A 23415-nucleotide genomic window follows, 5' to 3' on the forward strand; every position below is an offset into this window, starting at 1 on the left:
TACTCCTAAGAGGAATCTTTCTAGCCCTTTTTCTATGCCCATACAATTATATTAATGTTTTTTCTTACAAAAATGGAGTCATACTATTCATGTTAACAGTGATTTGCTTTTTATATCAAACACTTCTCTGTTAATACATACAGATCTTTTAAAATTTTTTAAATTGGTTGATTTTTTTTTTCTTTAGCGAGAGAGAAAGGGAGAAACATCGATTTGTTGTTCCATTTACTTATGCATTTCACTTGATACTAATGAAAATTTAGGTTGATTACAGTTTTTCATGATTGTATGCAAAGATATCCATGGGTTATGTGTGAGGTTTCTTTGTAGAATAAATTCACAGACATGAAACTGCAAAGTCTATGGTTATGTACATTTATACATTTTAGAAAATTATTGCTGAATTTCCTTGTAGGAAATTTATACCAATATATACTTCCATGACTAGATGGACTGCCCTTTTTATATTTTCTTTGCTCTAAGGTTGGTGTTGATTGTAAGATGCTATTATATGTAATTGATATATTAAAAATAAGACTCTTAATTGCAAAAATGTCAAAATTTAGAAATAAAAGTCTTTAAACTTAGGAAATGGAATATTATCACTCACTTGGGGAAGTTTTAAATTATTTATCTGGAATTGGAGTCAGTGGCTTTAACCTTAAGAATAATCTTTAATAATTCTTCAAATTCTGAGACCAGAGTAAATGGTCTTTTTGTGTGTGTGCCTATCATAACACCCAGATATCATTATAATCATTTGAATTTAAATTTTGTTACGAAACATGTTAATTTTTGTTTAATATCTTTAGTAAAGTATGCCATTTCTTTTTCTTTTTAAGTTTATGAGCATTTGTTTTTATTTATTTATATTAAAAAATATGGAACACTTTATGAATTTGCATGTCATCCTTATGTAGGGGTCATGCTGATTTCAGTTCCAGTTTTAATGTATGTGTTGCCAAACCAAGCACTGTGAATATTTATTTTTAAAGGTTGTCTTCATTTTAATAAACATTTTGGAAAGATAGAATTTTTTTCACAATAATATTTTTGCATGATTCTAAAAGTTATATAAACATTAATGATAGAAAATTAGAATAATACCTAAAAGTACAAAAAATGATTTTTAAAAAATCACTGTAATAGCGTTCCCTTTTTAAAGATGTCCATTACATGTAGATGAAATTCATTTATTTTGACTTAATTCATTTTCCTATTTACTTGTATTTGGTGCCCTTAAGAACACGACCTCGTGACGATATCCTCAGTAGACGCGAGAGATCAAAAGATGCCAGCCCGATTAGTAGGTGGTCTCCATCCCGAAGAAGAGCAAGTAGATCTCCCATTAGAAGGAGGTCTCGCTCCCCACTCAGGCGGAGCAGGTCTCCTAGAAGAAGAAGCAGGTCCCCTCGGAGAAGGTAAAGATGTTACCCTTTTGTTTCATTAAACTCTGAATCAGTGGTTCTCAACCTTCCTTATGCCGCGACCCTTTAATACAGTTCCTCATGTTGTGGTGACCCCCAATTTCATTGTCACAAATTGAACATAATTAAAGCATAGTGATTAATCACAAAAACAATATGTAATTATGTGTTTTCCGATGGTCTTAGGTGACCCCTGTGGAAGGGTCATTCGACCCCCAAAGGGGTCGAGACCCACAGGTTGAGAACCGCTGCTCTGAATGTTTAATATAGTTTTCCTTTAAATTTAAATAAATCAGTGTTCATTAAAAACTCAATCTTTTAAAAGTAGGACATTTTTTATTTTTTTTAAGAGATAAATATTAAATGAGCTAGGATTAGGTGTGTTTATTTTTAACTAGCAGGATAAATCATAGAATAATAAATAGGTAGCCCAGTTTTCTGTCTGTCTTACAGTTCTGTACTTATTTTTCTGTTAACTTGTATTTGATCACCTTAAGAACATGGCCTCAAGATGATATCCTCAGTAGGCATGAAAGACTCTTTGGGCAAAAACCTATTTAATTTACCGTAGTAGAAATCATTTTATATGAAGCAATGTAGTCAGTAGTTAGTTGTTTAATCGAAAAGGTTGGCTTTTAAAGCAGGGAATCCATTTAAAATAACACATATACATTAAATACTTTAACCTAAAGCATAAATGATTGTTCATTTGCCAATCTTTTAACATTTAAAAAAAATCTTCATTGGTGAAAGTATTACATATGTCCCCTTTTATCCCCCATTGACCTTTTCTAGCCCACCTCCAGCCCCCAACCCCCACCCCAAGCCATCACCACCCTGTTGTCTGCATCCATGGGTTAAGCATATATGCATGCAAGTTCTTTGGTTGATCTCTCTCCACCCACCCACCCACCCTCCCCCACCTTCCCTTTGAGATTCCACAGGCTGTTCCATGCTTCTATTTCTCTGGATCTATTTAATCTTTAACATTTTTAATTGAACTAATACAAGAATAACATTTAAAGAGATAGTGCACCAGAAGCTTATATTGCAACAACTGGATATATCTTTACATATCTCTGAGTATTTTGTATCCTAGATTCCTAAAGTAGAAATGCTTTGTCTAAGCATGTGTATGTTTACACTTTTTTAAGTTATTGCCACATTATCTATCGATTTCCTACTTTGGACAGTTTGTTTTTAATCTCACATGTTTCTCTTCTGCCTGATTTCATCACCTTTCTGTATGCTTCCAGATATAATCAATATTATGATCATAAGCATATTGTTCCTTGCTGAGCAAATAGTTGGGGGAGGAGAGGACCTTCATTCTAATGCTTCCAGCCTTCTGGCTCCAAACTGACTGCTGATAGGCCTCCTTATGCAGTTATCATTGTGGAATTTGTCTTCTTCTCCTTTTGGTGTTCCTTTGTTTTTCTTTTTGTGTTGTGATTCCATTTCCTGTATCCAGTGTCTACTCATGTTTTACCCCTTTGCTTTGGAAATGAATCTCCAGGAGCTTCCTGAGAAAAGTATGTGGAAAAGACTTATATTTTGGGGTCTATGTCTCTAAAAAATGTCCTTTATTCTCATTGCTGATATGTCAAGGGATAAAATTCTAGGTTGATGTCATTTTTTCTTAGAATTTTGATATTGTTTTTTATTACTCTGAAAAAAAAAGAATTTTGAAATTGTTATTCTGCTGTTTTCTAGTTTCCAATATTGCTGTTAAGTCCTATTCTGATGTTAGGTTTTTTTGTTTGTTTGTTTGTTTTTTAAATATATTTTATTGATTTTTTACAGAGAGGAAGGGAGAGAGATAGAGAGTTAGAAACATCAATGAGAGAGAAACATTGATCAGCTGCCTCCTGCACACCTCCCACTGGGGATGTGCCCGCAACCAAGGTACTGATCCCCCCCACCAAGCCCATATATATATATATCTATATATATATCTATCTATCTATCTATTTCTAAGATCTTGTTGGCTGTTTAATTTTTTTTATATAACATTTTACTTTTGTTTTATGGAAATAGTGCCTCTAATATCAAAGATAATAATGAATTTTTGTGGAGTTTTTTGTTCTTTATAGTCTTCTCTTACCTATACAGTTGACTCTTGATCAACATGGGTGTTAGGGGCATAGATAATTCACGTATAAATTTCTGTTCTCCAAAAACTTAACTACTAATATTCTACTCTTGGCTGGAAGCCTTATCGATAACATAAACAGTTGATTAAAACATGTTTTGAAAAAAAAATAAAAATAAAACATGTTTTGGCCTTGGCCCATTTGCCCAGTGGTTAGAGCAGTGATTACGAATCTATGACATGCGTGTCAGAGGTGACACGCGAACTCATTTTTTTGGTTGATTTTTCTTTGTTAAATGGCATTTAAATATATAAAATAAATATCAAAAATATAAGTCTCTGTTTTACTATGGTTGCAAATATCAAAAAATGTCTATATGTGACACGGCACCAGAGTTAAGTTAGGGTTTTTCAAAATGCTGACACGCCGAGCTCAAAAGGTTCGCCATCACTGGGTTAGAGCCTTGTCCTCTGGACCTAAGGGTCGAAATTTTGATTTCTGATCCAGGGCACATATCTCAGTTGCAGGTTCCCCAGCCCCGGTAGGGGCACATTAGGGAGGCAACCAATCAATGTGCTCAGATAGCTGGATCTTTCCTTGCTGCCTGTTCTGATTTGAAAGTTAGGCACTGCTGAACAGAAGCTTTCTTCCATTTTGACAATGTGCAACTTGTGGATTAGTGGGTATCTCTTGAGGGTGATGAAGTGGGGACTTGATCATATCAACAACTATGTATCTTTTCTTTTGGGTGTGTGAGTTTCCCAGAATCCTCTCATCTCCTGCTGAAGAGGGTGGATGTGGCTACCCTGAAGTTTTGGTCCTTCATAATGTCAACTTGCCTTTAATCCTGTTTTCAGTAGAGTGTCTCTCCTGTACCTTGGGCCAGTTTTTACAACCAGCACTGCTCTATAAAATAAGTCTTAGCACCTCTATAATAAAAAAATCTTAAGTATTCTGCCAGAATGTGAAGTGGGGAGTGGCATTTTCTGCTGAGTCAGGAAGGGGACTAGACAGAATTAAGGTGTTCCTAAAGGCTTTCAAACAATTATTTTTATCTTTTATCTCAAGTTTTATCCTTCAGAGGACATAGTATCTCTAATTCTTGAGGCTTTCTGGGGTTTTGTGGCATACATTGACTTGTTTCTTTTTTACCTTGTCCATTCCTATTGGACTAATATTTAGATCTGATCTGTAACTACTTTTTTTTTTTTTTGTAACTACTCTTTTTGATTTGCACATTTCAAGATTTTGTTGGCATCTCAGCTGTCATGTCTCTCACAATTTCTTAGCCTGAAGATTTTCTTTTTAATTGTTCCTTTTACTGCCCTTTTGGTGAGGTTTCTGAAGAGATTTGAGATAAACATGGTGGTTAGATGTGATTAACAGGGAGTTTGCTGATCCTTTATAGACTCACACCTTTGTGTGCTTGGAGTGCCACATCTTTCTAACATAAATTATACCCTTAATGTTTGAACTATAATAGTTTATGTTTGTTTAATATGAGGCATTATACCTTTAGGTATTTATAAAAATATCTGAGGGCCATATTAATTAAACTTGGAATTTTATCATATTTATCCTTCCCATACCTTATCAGCAGCTCTCTTTTTAAAAATCAGGTTTATTGAAGCATCATTTACATAAAATAAAATTCACCCTTTTTGGTGTACAGTTTTATGAGTTTTGACAAAGAGCTGTATTACCACCATAATCAAGATGTAAACATTTTTTAAAATATATTTTTATTGATTTCAGAGAGAAAAGTAGAGGGAGAGAGAGTTAGAAGCATCAATGATGAGAGAATTTTGATTGGTTGCCTCCTGCACGACCCCGACTTCTAACTTCTAGCTCGCAACCAGGGCATATGCCCTTGACTGGAATCGAACCTGGGACCCTTGAGTCCACAGGCCGAGGCTCTATCCACTGAGCCAAACCAGCTAGGGCAAAATATAGAACATTTCTATCACCCCTGTAGTTCTCTGTGCTCCGGTGTAGTCAGTAAGTAGGGTAGCTATGTTTCAGTTATTTTCAGTTAAGCTGTTTATTCCAGTTTTTCTGATACTATGTTATTTTAAATTTTAATCTTTTTTAATACTTTATTTTTAGAACAGTTTTAGATTCACAGAAAAATTGAGCTTTTGAAAAAATATATATATGTCATCTTCTCTCAAATAGGGACAGAGGTCGGAGAAGCAGATCACGTTTGAGAAGGCGGTCTCGATCACGGGGTGGTCGTAGACGTAGGAGCAGAAGCAAAGTAAAGGAAGATAAATTTAAAGGAAGTCTTTCTGAAGGAATGAAAGTTGAGCAAGAATCTTCATCTGAAGATAAGTAAGAGTGGAATTTTCCCATAATTATCTTTTTAGAGAAACACTGTTTAACTTTAATCTTTATTTTCTACCTGAATATTGTAAGTGAGTTCATTAATTTGCTTCTGAATTATTTGCCTCTCCATTTGGCAATGTCTGAAAACATTTTAGGCCATCCAGTAGGTAGAGGCCAGGGATACTCTTCAACATCCTCCAGTACAAAAAACAGCCCCCATAATGAATTGTCAAAATGTCAACAGTGCTAAGATCAAGAAACCCTGATTAGAGCTAGGTGATGAGAAAATTGAATTGGAAACAAGTGTTATACATAGATCTTAACACCTTCAGGATCCAGTTTGCTTCTTACAGAGGGTAGAAAAGGCTGCACTGGAAGGGATGATAAAGATTGTAGGAGTTCTTTAGTGGGTAGTCGGGATTAGTCAGGGTCAGTGTTTGGAGATAGGGCTACATTCCCCTTCAGATTGTATGTAAATGTTTGCATGTGCTTTTTGATGGGGAAAGATGTATAGCTTTCAAAGGGTTCTATGGCCCAGAAAAGGTACCAATTTATTTATTTGTCCTAGCCCTCTTGTTTTATAGATGTGAACACTGAAGATAGAGGGGTGAAATGACTTTACTAATACTAAGGTCATGGCAGAGCCAGTGATGACATTTTTTAAATTTAAGAATCTTCCTTTTGTTCCCAATTTTGGTGCCATGAAACAAATGAGAAAAAGGAGACACAGAAGGTTAAATTACTTGCCAGGATTTCAAACCAGGCACTGAGACAGTTTAGAAACAAAGAGAGTAAGGTAGTTTAAGACTTAGGCTCAAATTTACAAATGACCGACCGGCTGTTTTTTGTACTGGAGGATTTTTCAGTTTTTATTTTTAAAACATAAAATTATGGTTTTGGAATCTAAGGATGTTTAAAATTAATGACATGTATATATGTGTAATTTTTTTAAGCCTCGAAGACTTTGATGTAGAAGAAGAAGATGAAGAGGCCCTAATAGAGCAGAGAAGAATACAGAGGCAAGCAATTGTTCAGGTATGTGATTTTAGTACAGTTTTGATCAATCCTCCTTAAATAATATTTTAGTAAAATAAAGGTTTTTTACTTAAAAAAGTGACAATAGTAGCAATTCAATAGGTCTTAAAAAATGGTAGTTTCTTAATAAAATTGAAATAGTTACCCATTTTTAAAGTAATGAATACGAAAACCCTCATAAATGAATATAAAATAAATTGGAGGAATTTCATTTAGCAAAAAATTATACCTGTTACTAGTTGAAAGGAAAAAAAACTTTAATGTTTAATAAAATGACAGATTTTCTAATCCAAATGTGATTATTTAAATGGAACATCTGAAAAGTAATTTTAAGACTAGTTTAAAGCTAGGTCATTTTAAAAAATGGGTAAAGCCTTAGCCGGTGGCTCAGTGGATAGAGCGTCGGCCTGCAGACTGAAGGGTCCCGGGTTCGATTCCGGTCAAGAGGGCATGCCCAGGTTGTGGGCTCGATCCCCAGTAGGGGCCGTGCAGGAGGCAGCCAGTCAATGATTCTCTGTCATCATTGATGTTTCTCTCTCCCTCTCCCTTCCTCTCTGAAATCAATAAAAATATATTTTTTAAAAAAATGGGTGGAAAGTGCTATACATTGTTCTTGATATAGTAATTTAATGATAAGGTAAGCTGCCTTGGAAGATTGTCTCTTCTTCCTTGGCCATCCTAAGATAAAGCCATGGCCACTAGATCCTTTGTGGATATCGATCCCTGTAAAGTGCCTTCTGTCATCATCATTAGGAGAATTTTCTTCTAATGATGGGAAGGTGAGTGAAGAAGTTGAAAGGAAGAATTCTGAAATACATGAAAAATGATACTCCTTCTGTCCCATAATAATAGTAGCAGTTGATGAATGTAATTTGTCCCATAATAATAGTAGCAAAAGAAAATAAATATAGAACACAACATTTATTATCAAAAAACTAGATTAAATTAAACAATAAATTAAAAATAGTACTCCTGCCGAAACCGGTTTGGCTCAGTGGATAGAGCGTTGGCCTGCGGACTGAGAGGTCCCAGGTTCGATTCCGGTCAAGGGCATGTACCTGGGTTGCGGGCACATCCCCAGTAGGAGATGTGCAGGAGGCAGCTGATCGATGTTTCTCTCTCATCGATGTTTCTAACTCTCTATCTCTCTCCCTTCCTCTCTGTAAAAAATCAATAAAATATATTAAAAAAAAAAATAGTACTCCTGATTTTTATTTTGAGTGTTCAGATAGTTTCTGGATTTTTCAATAATTTCGTTACTGCATTTTAAACTTGTAGGTAGGATCCCTTGGCTGCGAGGCTTTGCTTTCTCTATATGCGTGAGCTTAAAATTATTGGAGCCATCGTTCTTCATTGCTTCCAGCGTAACTTGTTGAAGTGACAGAAACGTATTATCCAGTATTTCTGGAGAAATATTATCAAAGGCTAATATGGTGCCTCTTCTGCTAAGAGGAATATGTCTAAGTTTTTCAAGTTTTTCTCCATAATCTTTGCATTTACGTCCACAGTTTTGTTTTTTTCAAAGAATCAACATTAGCATAAGATTCTCCTTGACAATTATTTTCGGAAGCACGTTTCCAAATTCTTGATATGCTCATTCTGTTGCACTTAAATTGTTTTGCAGCTAATGTAATTGCACCTTTCTGCAACTTTTCCTTTTTCTTTTGATGCATCAAGAACTGGACAATCGCAACTCGATCTTTGCTTGAAAACTCTTTTTTCATCTTACTTTTACAATGGGTTGATAATCAACTGAAATAAAGCAATTGATTTCGATCAGTGTATGAAATTAGAAAAATAGTTATAATTCGTAATAATTAGATTAACCTAAAAATTGAAAGATGTGTCAAAACAAATGACAGATGTCATGAAACATTGATTTTGATTGAAGGCTTCGCAATTTTGCACTACAACATAACTTACACCTGCATTCACCAATAATTCCTGTTTAAATATTTACTTGCTACTATTATTACGGGACAGAGGGAGTAGATATTTTTTATACTATAAGGACAGTACACAGAAGTAAAGAACAGTCATGGCAGCTCACCTAAACACACCTGGCAAACCATAAATCAGGTAACGCTATGTTAGAGTGACGGAAATAACTTAAATCACCAGAGGCTGTAGGGCAAAACTGGAATTCCAGAGGAAACTTATCTTTTGTGGATCATTGATGAAATTGTTGTTATTGAACTGATATTCCTAAAGACTTGGTTGAATTTTTTTTTGGTTTTGCCCAGGTCCACAATCCCTTATCTCCAGCCCTCGGGGCCAGATGTGCTTCAGAACTCAGAAATATTTGAATTTTAGAAAGGTAATATGGTGCATTTATGTACATTAGCCCCATCCATGGGTCTAGAACAGCACTCCATCATCAAATACATGAATATTTCTGCAGGAAGGCTTATTATGTTTACTCTGGGAGAAATAAATAAGACTATAAATAGTGTCATTACTGTTTTAATCAGCTTTGCCACCTAATGAATGTGCACCATACATAAAAAAAACTATTTTAGAGTTTAATGGATTTTGGAATTATATAAGGGATTGTGGATCTGATTCAATGAAGGCATCAATACCTTTTAAAAGTTTTAACATTAATTGACTTTGTAATATAGCACCTCTTAGCAGATACATTTAGATAGCATCAGATTTTATGAAAATAATATACTGTATTGTTATTACAGAAATATAAATATCTTGCCGAAGATAGCAATATGTCTGTGCCATCTGAACCCAGCAGCCCCCAGAGTAGTACTCGTACACGGTCACCTTCTCCAGACGACATTCTGGAAAGGGTAGCTGCTGATGTTAAAGAGTATGAACGGGAAAATGTTGATACATTTGAGGCCTCAGTAAAAGCCAAGCATAATCTAATGACAGTTGAACAAAATAATGGTAAGTTAGATTCTTGTTTTGACCATGCTTTTCTCTGAATTTTTAGCTCTGTGATTGAGATTGTTTTGGGATGGGGAAAGTGAAAGGATTTAAGAATGTTACTCCTGCCAAACTTACAGTAATACAGTATTAATGTATCACAGTGATGTTTTCTATTTGTATAACCTCAACAGTATATTGAATTCCCTCATATTCATAACCTTGTGGTTTACTTGCTAGAGTGTTTTAAAGCAAATCCTAGCCACGATTTCACTTCATCTGTACATATTTCAGTTTGTATCTTTGTTAGATAAAGACTTAATGGCTGATTTGAATCAAAACCCAAATAAGATGCACATATATTTGGGGTATATAAATAGTTGATTTCTAATGTCTTAAGTCTTTCTTATTCTTAATTGTTTTTTTCTCCATTTCCTACCCCATCCCACCCCACCCTACCCCACCCCCCATTTACTTGAGGATACCAGGGCCATGTGTTCTGTAAACTTTTCCATTCTGATTTTGTTTGTTCACATTCTTATGTCCTTTATTTCATTTCCTGTGTCCTCAGTATTTCTTGAAAACTAGTGGTTAGTGTTAGGTAAATGGATTTAGGTTTAATTTTTTTGGCAAAAATATTTCATAAGTGGTGGTGTGTACTTTCATCATTACATCAAGTGATGTGTGTGGTTGTCTTAAGTTTTCCATTCATTGGTTACCCCAAAGTGTAGTTTGTACAGGAAAGGGCAGGATAAATGCTTGATTATTTTTCTTTATTGAACAATTTTTAGTATTGAATAAAGTTGGTGCCATCGTGCTTCCACAGATGACCAATGAGATTTTTGTTGTGTTTTAGTTGGTATCATTTTGTACATGTATTAAAATACATGTATCAGTTTTCTTTTTGAAGTTCAGATTTTTCTCTCTTGAGCTAAGGTAGGGAAGGAGCCCTTTTAAGTTGGTTTCTGATGTTTTTTGACCTAAATCCTGCAGTATTTAATATTTTCTAGGTTAGGTTCAGCAAACTCTGTAAAAGGTCAGGTAGTAAATTATTTTAGACCATTGTTTTCTGTCCCAACTACTGAACCCTGCTGCTGTAATACAGAAGCAGCCACAGCCAGAACGAATGAATGACCATGAATGGCTGTGTTCCTAAAAAAGCTGTATGGACACCGAAATTTGAATTTTATAAATTTCACATCACAAAATATTCTTCATGTTTTTCCCCAGACCTTTAAAAATGTACAAATGGGCCATACAAAAATAAGCCAGGGGCCAAATTTGGCCCAGTCTTTTATTTTCTGACGCCTGTTCTACCACAGTAAGATATTTCACCTTGTGCATATCTTGACCCAGAACAGAATCAGCTATTGCTCCTGGTTCCTTTAGTAGGCAGATATTTAGAGATCATAGGGAAATTTGAGATGCCCATTACTCCTGGACCTTTTTTGTAGCCAAAGCTAAAAAATATATACATTTTTGGAAAGGAGGAATTTATACTGATATTGCCTATTAAATTTGAGATTATAGAGTTTTTATTAAATAATTTGATTTTCAATTTCTATCTCTTTTAATGTGAAAAACTTGGTACCAATAACCTGATAACTCAGGTTTTTATTTTCAAACTTTCATATATACAGAGTTGTCAGTATGACTACTGATATAAAATGTACTGAATGCAATTTGAAATGTAATAGTTATTTTTGTTCTTGTAATGCATTCCAAGATATGTAGTCACAACAGTTTTAAAGTTGTACTGCCAATTTGATAGGCTTAGATTTATTTGCTTTTGCTTTTTAATAATTTTCTGGGTTTTTAAAAATTATTAAAAAATCTTTTAGTGTATGTATTTGTGTTCTACCTACACAGCTACAAAGAAAAGCACACTAGTATGCACATTCATCTTTATGAAAATAACTTTACTTCTTTTTATAACTGCATTTTATTCTAATGTAATGAATGTGCTATAGTTTATTTAATCTACCTACACAGGCACAACAAAAGCATACTATAGCAAAGCCCTAGCCAGTTTGGCTCAGTGGATAGAGTGTCAACCTGCGGATGGAAGGGTCCCGGGTTCGATTTCCACTTAGGGCACGTGCCCTGGTTGCGGGCTTGACCCCCAGTAGGGGCATGCAGGAGACAGCCGATCAGTGATTCTCTCTCATCATTGATGTTTCTTCTCTCTCTCTTTCTCTCCCCCTCTCCCTTCTTCTCTGAAATCAATAAAAATAAATATTTTTTAAAAGTATACTATATATACTCATCTGTATGAAAATATCTTTACTTTTTATAACTGTGATCTATTCCAATGAAATGAATGTGACATAGTTTATTTAACCTGTCTTCTAATGGTGTATATGTGAGGTGTGTCCAGTTGGTTATTCATTGGAGAATTAGTTAGAATAGTGTTGTGCATTAAGTCATTTTCTTTTTATGCTTGCCACTGTACCTTTGAAATGGTTTCCTAGAAGTGGGATAGATGAGCCAGAAGAGTGAATGAATATATAATTTTTCTGTATATTTCTAAATTCCCCTATATAATGGAGGTACAATTAATTGCCATCCACAACCAATGTCTGAATGCTTGTTTATTGAGAGCCTTATTAACAAAATGTTGTCATACTTGGAATTTTTAGTCAGTCTCATAAGAGAGAGATGGTATTTCATTGTAATTTTAAATTTGTATTATTTTTTTCTAAGAACTCTTTAATTTTTTTGCCCTGATTTTTATGGATTTATTGGACTTTTTAGAAGAGAAATAGATATAGACCTATATCTATAATGGGGATATTAATATTTTGAGATTTAAGTTACAATTTAGAATTTAATTTTTATTTTTTTGTTTTTTTTTTAACTGTTTTAGAAAGAGAGGAAGAGAGAGAGAAACATTAATGTGTTACTGCATGCTTCCTACCAGGGAATGAGCCTGCAACTGTGGCATGTGCCCTGACCGAGAATTGAACCAGCAGCCTTTCTGTGCATGTGGGATGATGCCCAACCGAGCCCACACTGGCCAGGACAGAAATACAATTTCTAAAGAGGAGTTTTCACTTTAATACATAATCATGTTGGTGAAAGAATTGGTATTATATAGTAGAACTTTATGAAATACTAGAGGCTTGGTGCACGAATTTGTGCACTTTGAAAGGAAATTAATTAGAAGAAATATTTTAGAGGCTGGGGAGGGAGTGTGGGAGGTTGGCTCCAGGGCATGTCTGGCCCGTCTTGCCCAGTCCCCATTGGGGCCGGCTGGCAGGGGAGGGACTGCAGGAGGGCTCCAGGGTGTGTCCGGCCCCTCTCGCACAGTCCCAATCAGCCGGACCCCAGCAGCAAGCTAACCTATCGGTCAGAGCATCTGCCCCCCTGGTTGTCAGTGTGTGTAATAGCAAGTGGTCAAGTGGTCGACCAATCAGTCTGACACTTAGCATATTAGACTTTTATATATATAGACCAGTAGCCCGGTGCATGAAATTCGTGCACATTGAAAGGGAATTAATTAGAGGAACATAATTTGGACTCACTATCTTAATATCAATAATATGTGACCGTGAGGCAGTCCGAGTTTCTGAAATTCAATGACATGAATTTTAGCTATTACTTTGCCAAATAAATGGACTTTATAGATATCATTTAAAAGAGCATTCAGCTTAATATTAAAAACTCTGGCTACCAAGTCAGGTCTGTTTTCCTTTTTGCCAGTGTTGTAAATTGTTTGCAATATCTGCCCATTTGGGGTTGCATGTCATGGTTATGAATAAATCAGGCTTGCCATACTTTGTTACAATTGCCATAGCATCCTGATATCGCTGCTGCATATTTTTGGGACTACCCTCAGAAGATGATGGAAGTATTATCATTTTACCATTGATAAAACGGCACATTGTCATTTTCAGATCTAGATTTGAGATAATCCATCAAACCACTATATTTTTCAACTCTCAACTTAGATTGGTTTGCTTTGATGAAATTTATCCCATTGGTCTCTATTTTTGAATATGAATCCATGATAAACTGTTGAGTTAATTTTCCTGCATTTAAAATAGGATTGAACGTGTCCCGCACAGAGAGATGAAATCCATAATACTGCATTGGTGTGACTCGTGTCCCTTACATTTTGTCTAGTATCATTGTTGATTACACTGTTGTCTCTGAGTCTTAATGCAATACCTGTTCCCCAGCCTTTTTCACCATGTGGAAAAGAATAGGATATGTCATTGCATCTAATGTAGGAAACAGGATATTGATTCGTTTCATTTTAGTGGTATTTGGATTATTGGGATCTGGTTTACAATGAAAGAGCAAGTCCCTTTCAAAAGGAGGTTCTCCATCTTCATTTCTGAATATGACAGCAAGCTCGGTTACACGGGGAGAATTATATCTACCCGGGTCACTGTTACGCTCGGTTTAATCACCATTGTTACTTCTGTGGGAGCAATACCTTTTGCTGCTGCTTCAGATTGGCCTTCCTTTTCTACGTCATGTAGCATCTTGTACGATTTTGTTAATTCATTTATTTCATGCATGAGGTTGTTGATGTTGATCACGAGTCTTTCTGAGCAGCCCTGATTTTCTGACATTGCTAAACTTTTACTTGTAGCTTTGGCTGTATCCAAAATACAGAGTTGAGCAAACTTCCGAGAAACACCATCTGCAGGATGTAAAGTTCCAGTGTGGTGATAAACTTGTCCGTGCATTCTAAAATAGTATGGCCCATATCCTGAGGGTGATGCAATATTTGCACCCATGGAAGCAAAAGCAAAAGAACTATTTATGGAATGAATATTTTCCATGAAATTTTTACCGTCAGAATCTTCATTTGTCATTAATATTTTTAAATATGCCAGGTAATCTGGAAAATGTATATCATTTCGACAGACTTTCCCTTTGCTACAACATCGAGTAAATTTCCCATCTGATGGTTTTTCATCAGAGAAATTTAATGATAGGCAAAATTCACATCGAACAGTCATTCCACCACAACTATGTTCGAGAATTGCATCCTCATGTACTCCATTTTTGCTGAGAAGGCGCCGCATTCTGTTGCAGGCGCCACCTTCTTTCAAGATCAGACGCATGCTGTTCTGCAGACATTTTCTGTTGATAATGCCGGCATCTTTTGGCTGCAGAGCTACATTATATCAACAGTTGTTCTTTAGACATAGTCCCACCTCTCTACTGTCACGGTCTGAGAGGCAGGTGAATGAGAGTCCTGGCTATCAGGCCGCTGAGAGCTGTCTGACCAAAGGCTGATTCTGGCTGATTCTGTGGGGGTGGACTTCCTCCTCCCTGCTGTCAGTTTCCACAGCTGTGATGAGGAAGCTGGGGAGACAGAGGGAGCCACGCCCTCCAAGCTGCCCTCTCTCTCGCTCTGCTCTACATCCAGTGGTCTCCTGCTCTGCCAAGTCCTCCAAACCTCCCAGTCTCCACCGGCAAGGTCCCAGGAGCCCGTGGGCGTGTCTAGATGCGGGTGGCCTTGGCTCCCCGACTGGGGAAAGTCCTCGGAACCCGCGGGCGTGGTTTGGCGCGGTAGGCCTTGCCTCCCGTGCCGGCAATGGTCCTGGGAGCTGGCTGCTGCTGTCGCCTCCTGGGGCGCCTGACACCTGCATATGCAAATTAACCACCATCGTTGTTGGGTTAATTGCGTAGTCACTCTGATTTGCTTGTGGGCATGGCTTGTGCGTAGCAGAGGGACAGCTAATTTGCACGTTTCTCTTTTATATAGGATTCCCTTTTAGTAAAAATTGGATGGCTTTATATATCTTAAGTGTTATAAAGTGATTTTAAGTTGATTATTAATGAAAAACTCATGTACAAGAAGAAAAAATGTTTGAATTGCTATTGGTGTTTTTCCATTATTTGTACTTTAATTTGTATCTCTTCATTTTTCAAATATTAATGTTAATTTCCATTAAGGGTCAGCTCAGAAAAAGCTGTTGGCACCTGATATGTTTACAGAATCTGATGATATGTTTGCTGCATATTTTGATGTAAGTAATTTTAAATCATAACACAGCTATTAAACCAAAAAATATAGATAACAAATTTGTATTTGTGTGTGTGTGTGTGTGTGTGTGTGTGTGTGCGCGCGCGCAGAGAGAGAGAAAGATAAAGAGATGAATAGAGCAAATTAATAAGTGTTAGCATTTGGATAACTAGGTGAAGGGTACCTGGAAACTCTTTGTACTAGTTTTGTAACTTTTCTCTAATTCTGAAATTAAGTTACAATTTTAAAACAGGTACAGCAGAATAGTTTGAGAGCTTCATGAAAGTTAAATGCCTAATGACTTAAAGGTATAGTTAATTTTTTGAAACAACTTTTTTCTTAGATTTACAAACTGTGTGTATGTGGGGGGAGGTAGTTAGGTGAGACAAGATGATATCAATAATTTCCAGGCCTTTATTAAAACAGAATTCACTTTGTGCTTTTATATTGTACATGATGGAGAACTTAAGGATTTGGGGCCTAATAAAGTTCATTGAAGAGTTAAAAATGTTATAAGGAATGGGTTAAGAAATTTTGGCCCTTTAATCATTTTTATCAGTGCCTTTTCTTGAAAACGTTTTAAAACTAATACTCAAAAATGAGGAACCTTGAGAAATAGGAAGCTTTGGTAAGAGGAGGTGGGAAGGATAAGCATATAACAGAATTTTAAAATGGAATAGGATAAGCAGTCAGTGCCCAGATCCCAGCAGACATTGGTAATTAGCTTAAGTAATGTATCACATTCATGTTTTGCAAAAGGATCCCCCTACCCCCCACCCCCTCCAAAAAAAAAAGGATGGGTTAAGAGAGGATAAAATTATTATTGAACCATCATTTGTCTGGTTGATGTTAAGGCATCTTCTGGATATCTTGGAGAATGATGTGTGATAGACTCTTCAGAAGTACCCGATACTCTTTAATTTCCCTTGCAGGTTTAATTAGTACAGCCAGTGACCTTCCATATACATATATGGGAAGACAAGCAAGGGGTGTTACATGGACAAGGCAGTAAAAGAAATGTGAAAACTGGTAGAGAGAGAGTTGTACACTTAACCGAGTGCCAATCTGTAATTTTTGTCCTCTATCAATAGCTAAGGAAAATCAGATCTGGTTTGAGTTTTTATTTTTATTTATAATGTCTTCATCATATTCCCAAAAGTTTTTAAAGATACTTCATTACTTTTTTCCCCTAAATGATATTATGATAATGCAGAAGACTCTGGTATTCATATTTCATCCTTGTCACATTTACATGAGTGACAGTAAGAGTTTATTTAATTTAGCATGAAATGTCTTATTAAATTATAGCTGGTTCACCCATTTTTGTTTAAAGAAAGTACTTGAAATGTCAACCCGATTTAGTGGGCAAATAGCTAATATTGCCTCCTTAATTTTAGAGTGCTCGTCTTCGGGCTGCTGGCATTGGAAAAGACTTTAAAGAGAATCCTAACCTCAGGGATAACTGGACTGATGCAGAAGGCTATTATCGTAAGTGCACAATTCTTATGAATTTTATTTATGTATGTATGTATGTATGTATGTATGTATTTATTGTTGACAGGAGTCTCCCATTTTCTCCCTTTCTGCCCCTCTTCCCCCAACCCCTGCCCCACCTCAGGCCTTCCCCATACTGTTGTCTTTGTGTATGGGTTACGCATATATGCTCTTTTGTTAATCTCTTCCTATCCCTGCACTGAGATCTGTTATTCTGTTCCATGTATCCATACCTCTGGACCTATTTTGTTCATCAGTTTATTTTGTTCATTACATTCCACATGATATTTATTCTTCTCTAACTGCCTTATTTCGCTTAGCATAATAATCTCCAGGTCCATCCATGCTTTCTCCTGGGGTAAGAGCTCCTTCCTTTATATAGCTGCATAATATTCCATTGTGTAAATGTTATTACAGCTCTTTTATCCACTCATCAATTGATAGGCACTTGCGCTGTTTCCAGATCTTCGCAATTCTAAATAGCACTGCTATGAACATAGGGGTATATATATTCTTTCTGATTGATTTTTGGGGGTTCTTAGGATATATTCCGAGAAGAGGGATCACTGGTTGAAATGACAGTTCCATTTTAAATTTTTTGAGGAACCTCCATATTGTTTTCCACAGTGGTTGCACTAGTCTGCATTCCCACCAGCAGTCCATTAGGGTTCCCTTTTCTCCACATCCTCGACAGCACTTGTTGTTTGTTGATTTATTGATAGTAGCCATTGTGACAGGTATGAAGTAATAACCTTATTGTTTTAATTTTCATCTGATGATTAGAGGCGTTGAGCATTTTTTAATGTCTCTTGGCCATCTGTATGTCCTCTTTGGAGAAGTGTCTGTTCAGATCCTTTGCCCATTTTTAATTTGTTTGTTTGTCTTTTGTTGATTTGTGTGAGTTCTTTGTATGTATAATTTGGAAATTAACCCCTTATCAGATATATCATTGGCAGATATGTTCTCCCATGCAGTGGGCTCTCTTGTTGTTTTGTTGATGGTTTCTTTTGCTGTACAGAAGCTTTTTATTTTGATGTAGTCCCATTTGTTTATTTTCTCCCTAGTTTCCCTTGCCCTAGGAGATGTATCCATAAACATGTTGCTACGAGAAATGTCTGAGATTTTGCTGCCTATAGTTTCTTCTAAGATTTTTATTGGTTCACGGCTTACATTTAAATCTTTCATACATTTTGAGTTTATTTTTGTGTATGGTATAAGTTGGTGGTCTAGTTTCATTTTTTTTGCATGTATCTCTCCAATTTTCCCACACCGTTTATTGGAGACTATCTTTACTCTAAATTGTATGCTCTTGCTTCCTTTGTCAAATATTAATTACGCAAAATGGCTTTGGTCAATTTCTGAGTTCTCTGGTCTGTTCCATTGATCTACGTATATGTCTGTTCTTGTGCCAAGACCAGGCTCTTTTGATTACAGTGGTTTTGTAGCATAACTTTATATCCGGTAATGTATTTCCCATGCCCTTGTTCTTCTTTCTCAAGATTGCTGTGGCTATTCGAGGTCTTTTGTGGTTACATATAAATTTTTGGAATGTTTGTTCTAGGTCTGTGAAATATGCCATTGGTATTTTAATAGGCATTGCACTGAATCTATAAATTGCTTTGGATAGTATGGACACTTTAATGATGTTGATTCTACCAGTTCATGAATACAGTATATTCTTCCACTTGTTTATAATTTCCTCTATCTCTTTTTTCAACATCTTGTCATATTCTGAGTACAGGTCGTCTTTTACCATCTTGCTTAAGTTTATTCCTAAGTATCTCTTTTGTTGCAGTGGAAAATGGGATTTTTTTTTGTTTCTCTTTCTGAGAGTTCATTATTGGTGTATAAAAATACCATCGATTCTGGGTGTTAATTTTGTATTCTGCTACATTGTCAAATTCATTTATTATTTTATTTTATTTTTTAATATATTTTTATTGATTTCAGAGAGGGAGAGAGAGAAACATCACTAATGAGAGAATCATTGATCAGCTGCCTCCTACACTCCCCCTACTGGGGATTGAGCCCTGAAGCCGGGCATGTGCCCCTGACCAGAATCGAATCTGGGACCTTTCAGTCCACAGGCCGATGCTCGATCCACTGAGCCAAGCCAGCTAGGGCGCCAAATTCATTTATTAAATTTAGGGTTTTTTTTGTGGAGTCTTCAGGGTTTTCTATGTACAGTTTCATGTCATCTGCAATTAATGATAATTTTACTTCTTCCTTTCCAATTTGAAGCCTTTTATTTCTTCTTGTCAGATCTCTGTGGCTAGGACTTCCATTACTACATTGAATAAGAGTGGTAAAAGCCGACATCTCTGTCTTGTTCCTGTTCCTAGGAGAAATGGTTTTAGTTTTTGCACATTGTTGTTGGCTGTAGGTTTGTCATATATGGCCTTTATTATGTTGAGGTATTGCTCCCTCTAATCCTATTTTGCTGAGAGTTTTTATCAAAAATGGGTGTTGGATTTTGTCAAATGCCTTTTCTGCATCTATTGATATGATACTGTGATTTTTGTCTTTGAGTTTGTTTATGTGATGTATCACATTTATTGATTTGCGAATATTGTACCAGCCTTGCATCCCTGGAATACTGATAAATCCCACTCAGTCATGGTGTATAATTTTTTTTTTTTTTTTTGCAATCCTTTATATTTTTGTGGGGTCAGTTGTTACTGGGTCCTGTTTCTTTCTTTCTTTCTTTTTTTTAAAATATATTTTATTGATTTTTTTACAGAGAGGAAGGGAGAGGGATAGAGAGTCAGAAACATTGATGAGAGAGAAACATCGATCAGCTGCCTCCTGCACACCTCCTACTGGGGATGTGCCTGTAACCAAGGTACATGCCCTTGACCAGAATCGAACCTGGGACCTTTCAGTCCGCAGGCCGACGCTCTATCCACTGAGCCAAACTGGTTAGGGCCTGGGTACTGTTTCTTGATGAGACTGGCTAAAGGTTAATCAATTTTGTTTATCTTTTCAAAGAACTAGCTCTTGTTTTTTAAAAATCTTTTGGCCCTAACCGGTTTGGCTCAGTGCATAGAGCATTGGCCTGCGGACTGTGAATGGTCCCAGGTTCGATTCTGGCCAAGGGCATGTTCCTTGGTTGCAGGCACATCCCCAGTGGGAGGTGTGCAGGAGGCAGCTGATCGATATTTCTCTCTCATTGATGTTTCTAACTCTATTTTTCTCCCTTCCTCTCTGTAAAAAAATCAATAAAATATATTTTTTAAAAAATCTTTTGTATTGTTTTTTAGTCTTTATATTCATTTATTTCTACTCTGATCTTTATTTCCTTCCTTCTACTTTGGGCTTTTCTTATCTTTCTAATTCTTTAAGTTGTACAGTTAGATAATTTATTAGAAATGTTTCTTGTTTCTCGAGGTAGGCCTCTAGTGCTATGAGCTTCCCTCTCAGGACTCATTTCACTAGTCCCATAGGTTTTGGGTTGCTGTGCTTATATTTTTATTTGTTTCCTGGGAGTTTTTGATATCTCCTTTCATCTCATTGGTAACCCATTCATTGTTTAATAACATGCTACTTAGTCTCCATGTGTTTGAATGTTTTTAGTATTTTTACTGTAGTTGATATCTAATTTCATGCCATTGTGATTGAGAATATGCTTGATATGATTTCATTCTTCTTGAACTTGTAGAGACTTGTTTTGTATCCTAACATGTATATCTTTGAGAATGACCCATGTGCACTTGAGAAGCATGTGTATTCTGCTTTTGGATGAAATATTCTATAAAAATCAGTGAAATCCATCTCTGATCTAGTGTGTCATTTAAGGCTGATGTTTCCTTGTTGATATTTTATCTGGAAGATCTATCCAGTGATGTTAGTGGGGTATTACATTGCCCTACTATGACTGTATTGCTATTGATCTCTCCCTTAAATTCTTCCAAGAGTGTTTTTATATATATACTAGAGGCCTGGTGACAAAAATTTGTGCACTCGGGGGGCGGGGGAGAGGGGGGTCCCTCAGCCCGTCCTATGCCCTCTCGCAGTCTGGGACCCCTCGGGAGATAATGACCTGCTGCCTTAGGCCTGCTCCTGGGTGGCAGAGGGCACGCCCAATCCCTAGGTGCAGCCCCTGGTCGGGCTCAGAGCAAGGCCGACTGGGGAGTTGGGGCGCTGCCCCCTGTCGTGCACAGAGCAGGGCGGATCGGGAGGTTGCAATGCCACCCCTAGTCACGCTCAGGGTACGGCCGATTGGGGGGTTGGGGCACTGCCCCCATCACACTCAAGCCAGGGTCGATGGGGAGGTTGCGGCGCCACCCCCTGTCATGCACAGAGCAGGGCCGATCAGGGGATTGGGGCGCTGCCCCCTGTCATGCACAGAGCAGGGCCCATCAGGGGGGTTGGGGCTCCGTACCCTGTCACACACAGAGCAGGGCCGATCAGGGGGTTGAGCTCCCTCCCCCCTGTCACACACAGAGCAGGGCCGATCAGGGGGTTGAGGAGCTCCCCCCTGTCACTCACAGAGCAGGGCCGATCGGGGTTGAGGAGCTCCCCCCTGTCACTCACAGAGTAGGGCCGATAGGGGAGGTGGGGCACCGCCCCCTGTCACACACAGAGCAGGGCAGATCAGGGGGTTGGAGCGCTGCCCTCTATCACCCACAGAGCAGGGCCAATCAGGGGGTTGGGGCGCCGCCACTGTCACACTCAGAGCAGGGCCGATGGGGAGGTTATGGCTCTACCCCGTCACACACAGAGCTGGGCCCGTGGGGGGGGGGGGGGAGTTGGGGCGCCCCCCCCTGGCACACACAGAGCCCCAGGGCGATCAGGGGGGTTGGGGGCTGCCCCCTGTCACGCTGATCCCCGGGGTGGGAGGGATATTACCCTTTTTCTTTATAAAAAAAAAGGCCTGGTGTACGGGTGGGGGCCAACTGGTTTGCCCTGAAGGGTGTCCTGGAACAGGGTGGGGGGCCCCACTGGGGGGGGGTCCCCACTGGGGGTGCCTGGCCAACCTTGGATGAGGGGGCTGAGGGCTGTTTTTAAGGCTGGCGGGGTGACTGAAGCTCCCCAACCGCTCCTTTTTTTTTTTTTCTTTTTTTTTTTTTTTATTCTGGGCCAGCTTTAGCTCTGAGGCCTCGGCCTGCTGAAAGCAGGTTTCTGGCCTTTGTTTACCTTCTGTATGTTGCGGTCCGGGCTGGCTGAAGCCTGGCTGACTAAAAGCAGGTTTATGGGGTTTTGTTTAGCTTCTATATTTGCAAACATAGTTGCTTAGAGTTGCAGCTGAGAGGCCGGCAAGTCAGGCGGGGAACGTTGGAGTCCGCAGTCACTGGAGCAAGCAAGCCTCCCTGTTCGCTTCAGTGCATGGCTGTTGGCTGCCATCTTGGCTGGCAGTTAATTTGCATATCTCCCTGATTAGCCAATGGGAAGGGTAGCAGATGTACGGCTAATTACCATGTTTCTCTTTTATTAGATAGGATATGTAAAGTGCTCCTATATTAGGTGCATATATGTTTACCAGGGTTACCTGGTATATCCTCTTATTGGATCATGTAGTATTATGTAGTATCTTTCTTTATTTCTTGTTATGGTCTTTATTTGGAAGTTTGTTTTGTCAGATATGAGTATTGCTACCTCAGCTTTGTTTTCATTTTCATTTACATGGAATATTTTTACCATCCCTTCACTTTCAGTTTGTGTGTATCTTTTGTTCTGAGATGAGTCTCTTAAACAGCATTTATATGGGTCATGTTTTCTTATCCATTCAGCTATCATGTCTTTTGACTGGAGCTTTTAGTTCTTTTATATTTATGGTTATTATTGATTAGAGGCCCGATGCCCAAAATTCGTGTAAGAGTAGGCCTTCCTTCCCCCGGCTGCTGGCACCAGCTTCCCTCTGGCATCTAGGACCCAGGCTTCCCTCTGGACGCCGGCAGGCACCCAGAGCCCAGTATTCCCTCACAGCCCTGGCATCGTCTGGAAGGATGTTTGGTCTAATTAGCATATTATGCTTTTATTATTATAGATAGGTACCTTTTTATTGACATTTTTTTCTTTATACCCATGTTAACCTCTCTCAATTTCTTCTTCTTAAAGCACTCCCTTTAACATTTCTTACAGTGCTGGTTTGTTGGTAATGTACTCCTTTAGTCTTTTTTTGTCCTGGAAGCCTTTTATTTTACCTTTAATTTAAGATGATAGCCTTGCTGGATAG

The 23415-nt window shown here is 37.7% G+C and overlaps 1 protein-coding gene and 1 pseudogene across 13 annotated transcripts in view; one reads left to right on the plus strand and one right to left on the minus strand.

The window, feature by feature from the left end:
* The window catches only part of PRPF4B (pre-mRNA processing factor 4B), a 59567-nt gene that overhangs the window by 13583 nt on the left and 22569 nt on the right, over nucleotides 1-23415 (plus strand). For 12 of the 13 annotated variants that reach the window (XM_023763012.1, XM_023763013.1, XM_023763014.1 and 9 more), the window contains exons 3-8: nucleotides 1245-1421; nucleotides 5696-5851; nucleotides 6799-6880; nucleotides 9571-9781; nucleotides 15677-15750; nucleotides 17144-17234. In XM_023763012.1, the coding sequence (XP_023618780.1) occupies nucleotides 1245-1421; nucleotides 5696-5851; nucleotides 6799-6880; nucleotides 9571-9781; nucleotides 15677-15750; nucleotides 17144-17234 (791 nt within the window). Of the gene's footprint in view, nucleotides 1-1244; nucleotides 1422-5695; nucleotides 5852-6797; nucleotides 6881-9570; nucleotides 9782-15676; nucleotides 15751-17143; nucleotides 17235-23415 lie in introns of all 13 variants that reach the window. The other variant, XM_023763011.1, reaches the window with a different exon arrangement.
* On the minus strand, nucleotides 876-974 carry LOC111828051 (annotated as a pseudogene).

The sequence above is a fragment of the Myotis lucifugus genome, unplaced genomic scaffold (genome assembly GCF_000147115.1).
Source record: "Myotis lucifugus unplaced genomic scaffold, Myoluc2.0 scaffold_272, whole genome shotgun sequence".
Classification (NCBI taxonomy): domain Eukaryota; kingdom Metazoa; phylum Chordata; class Mammalia; order Chiroptera; family Vespertilionidae; genus Myotis; species Myotis lucifugus.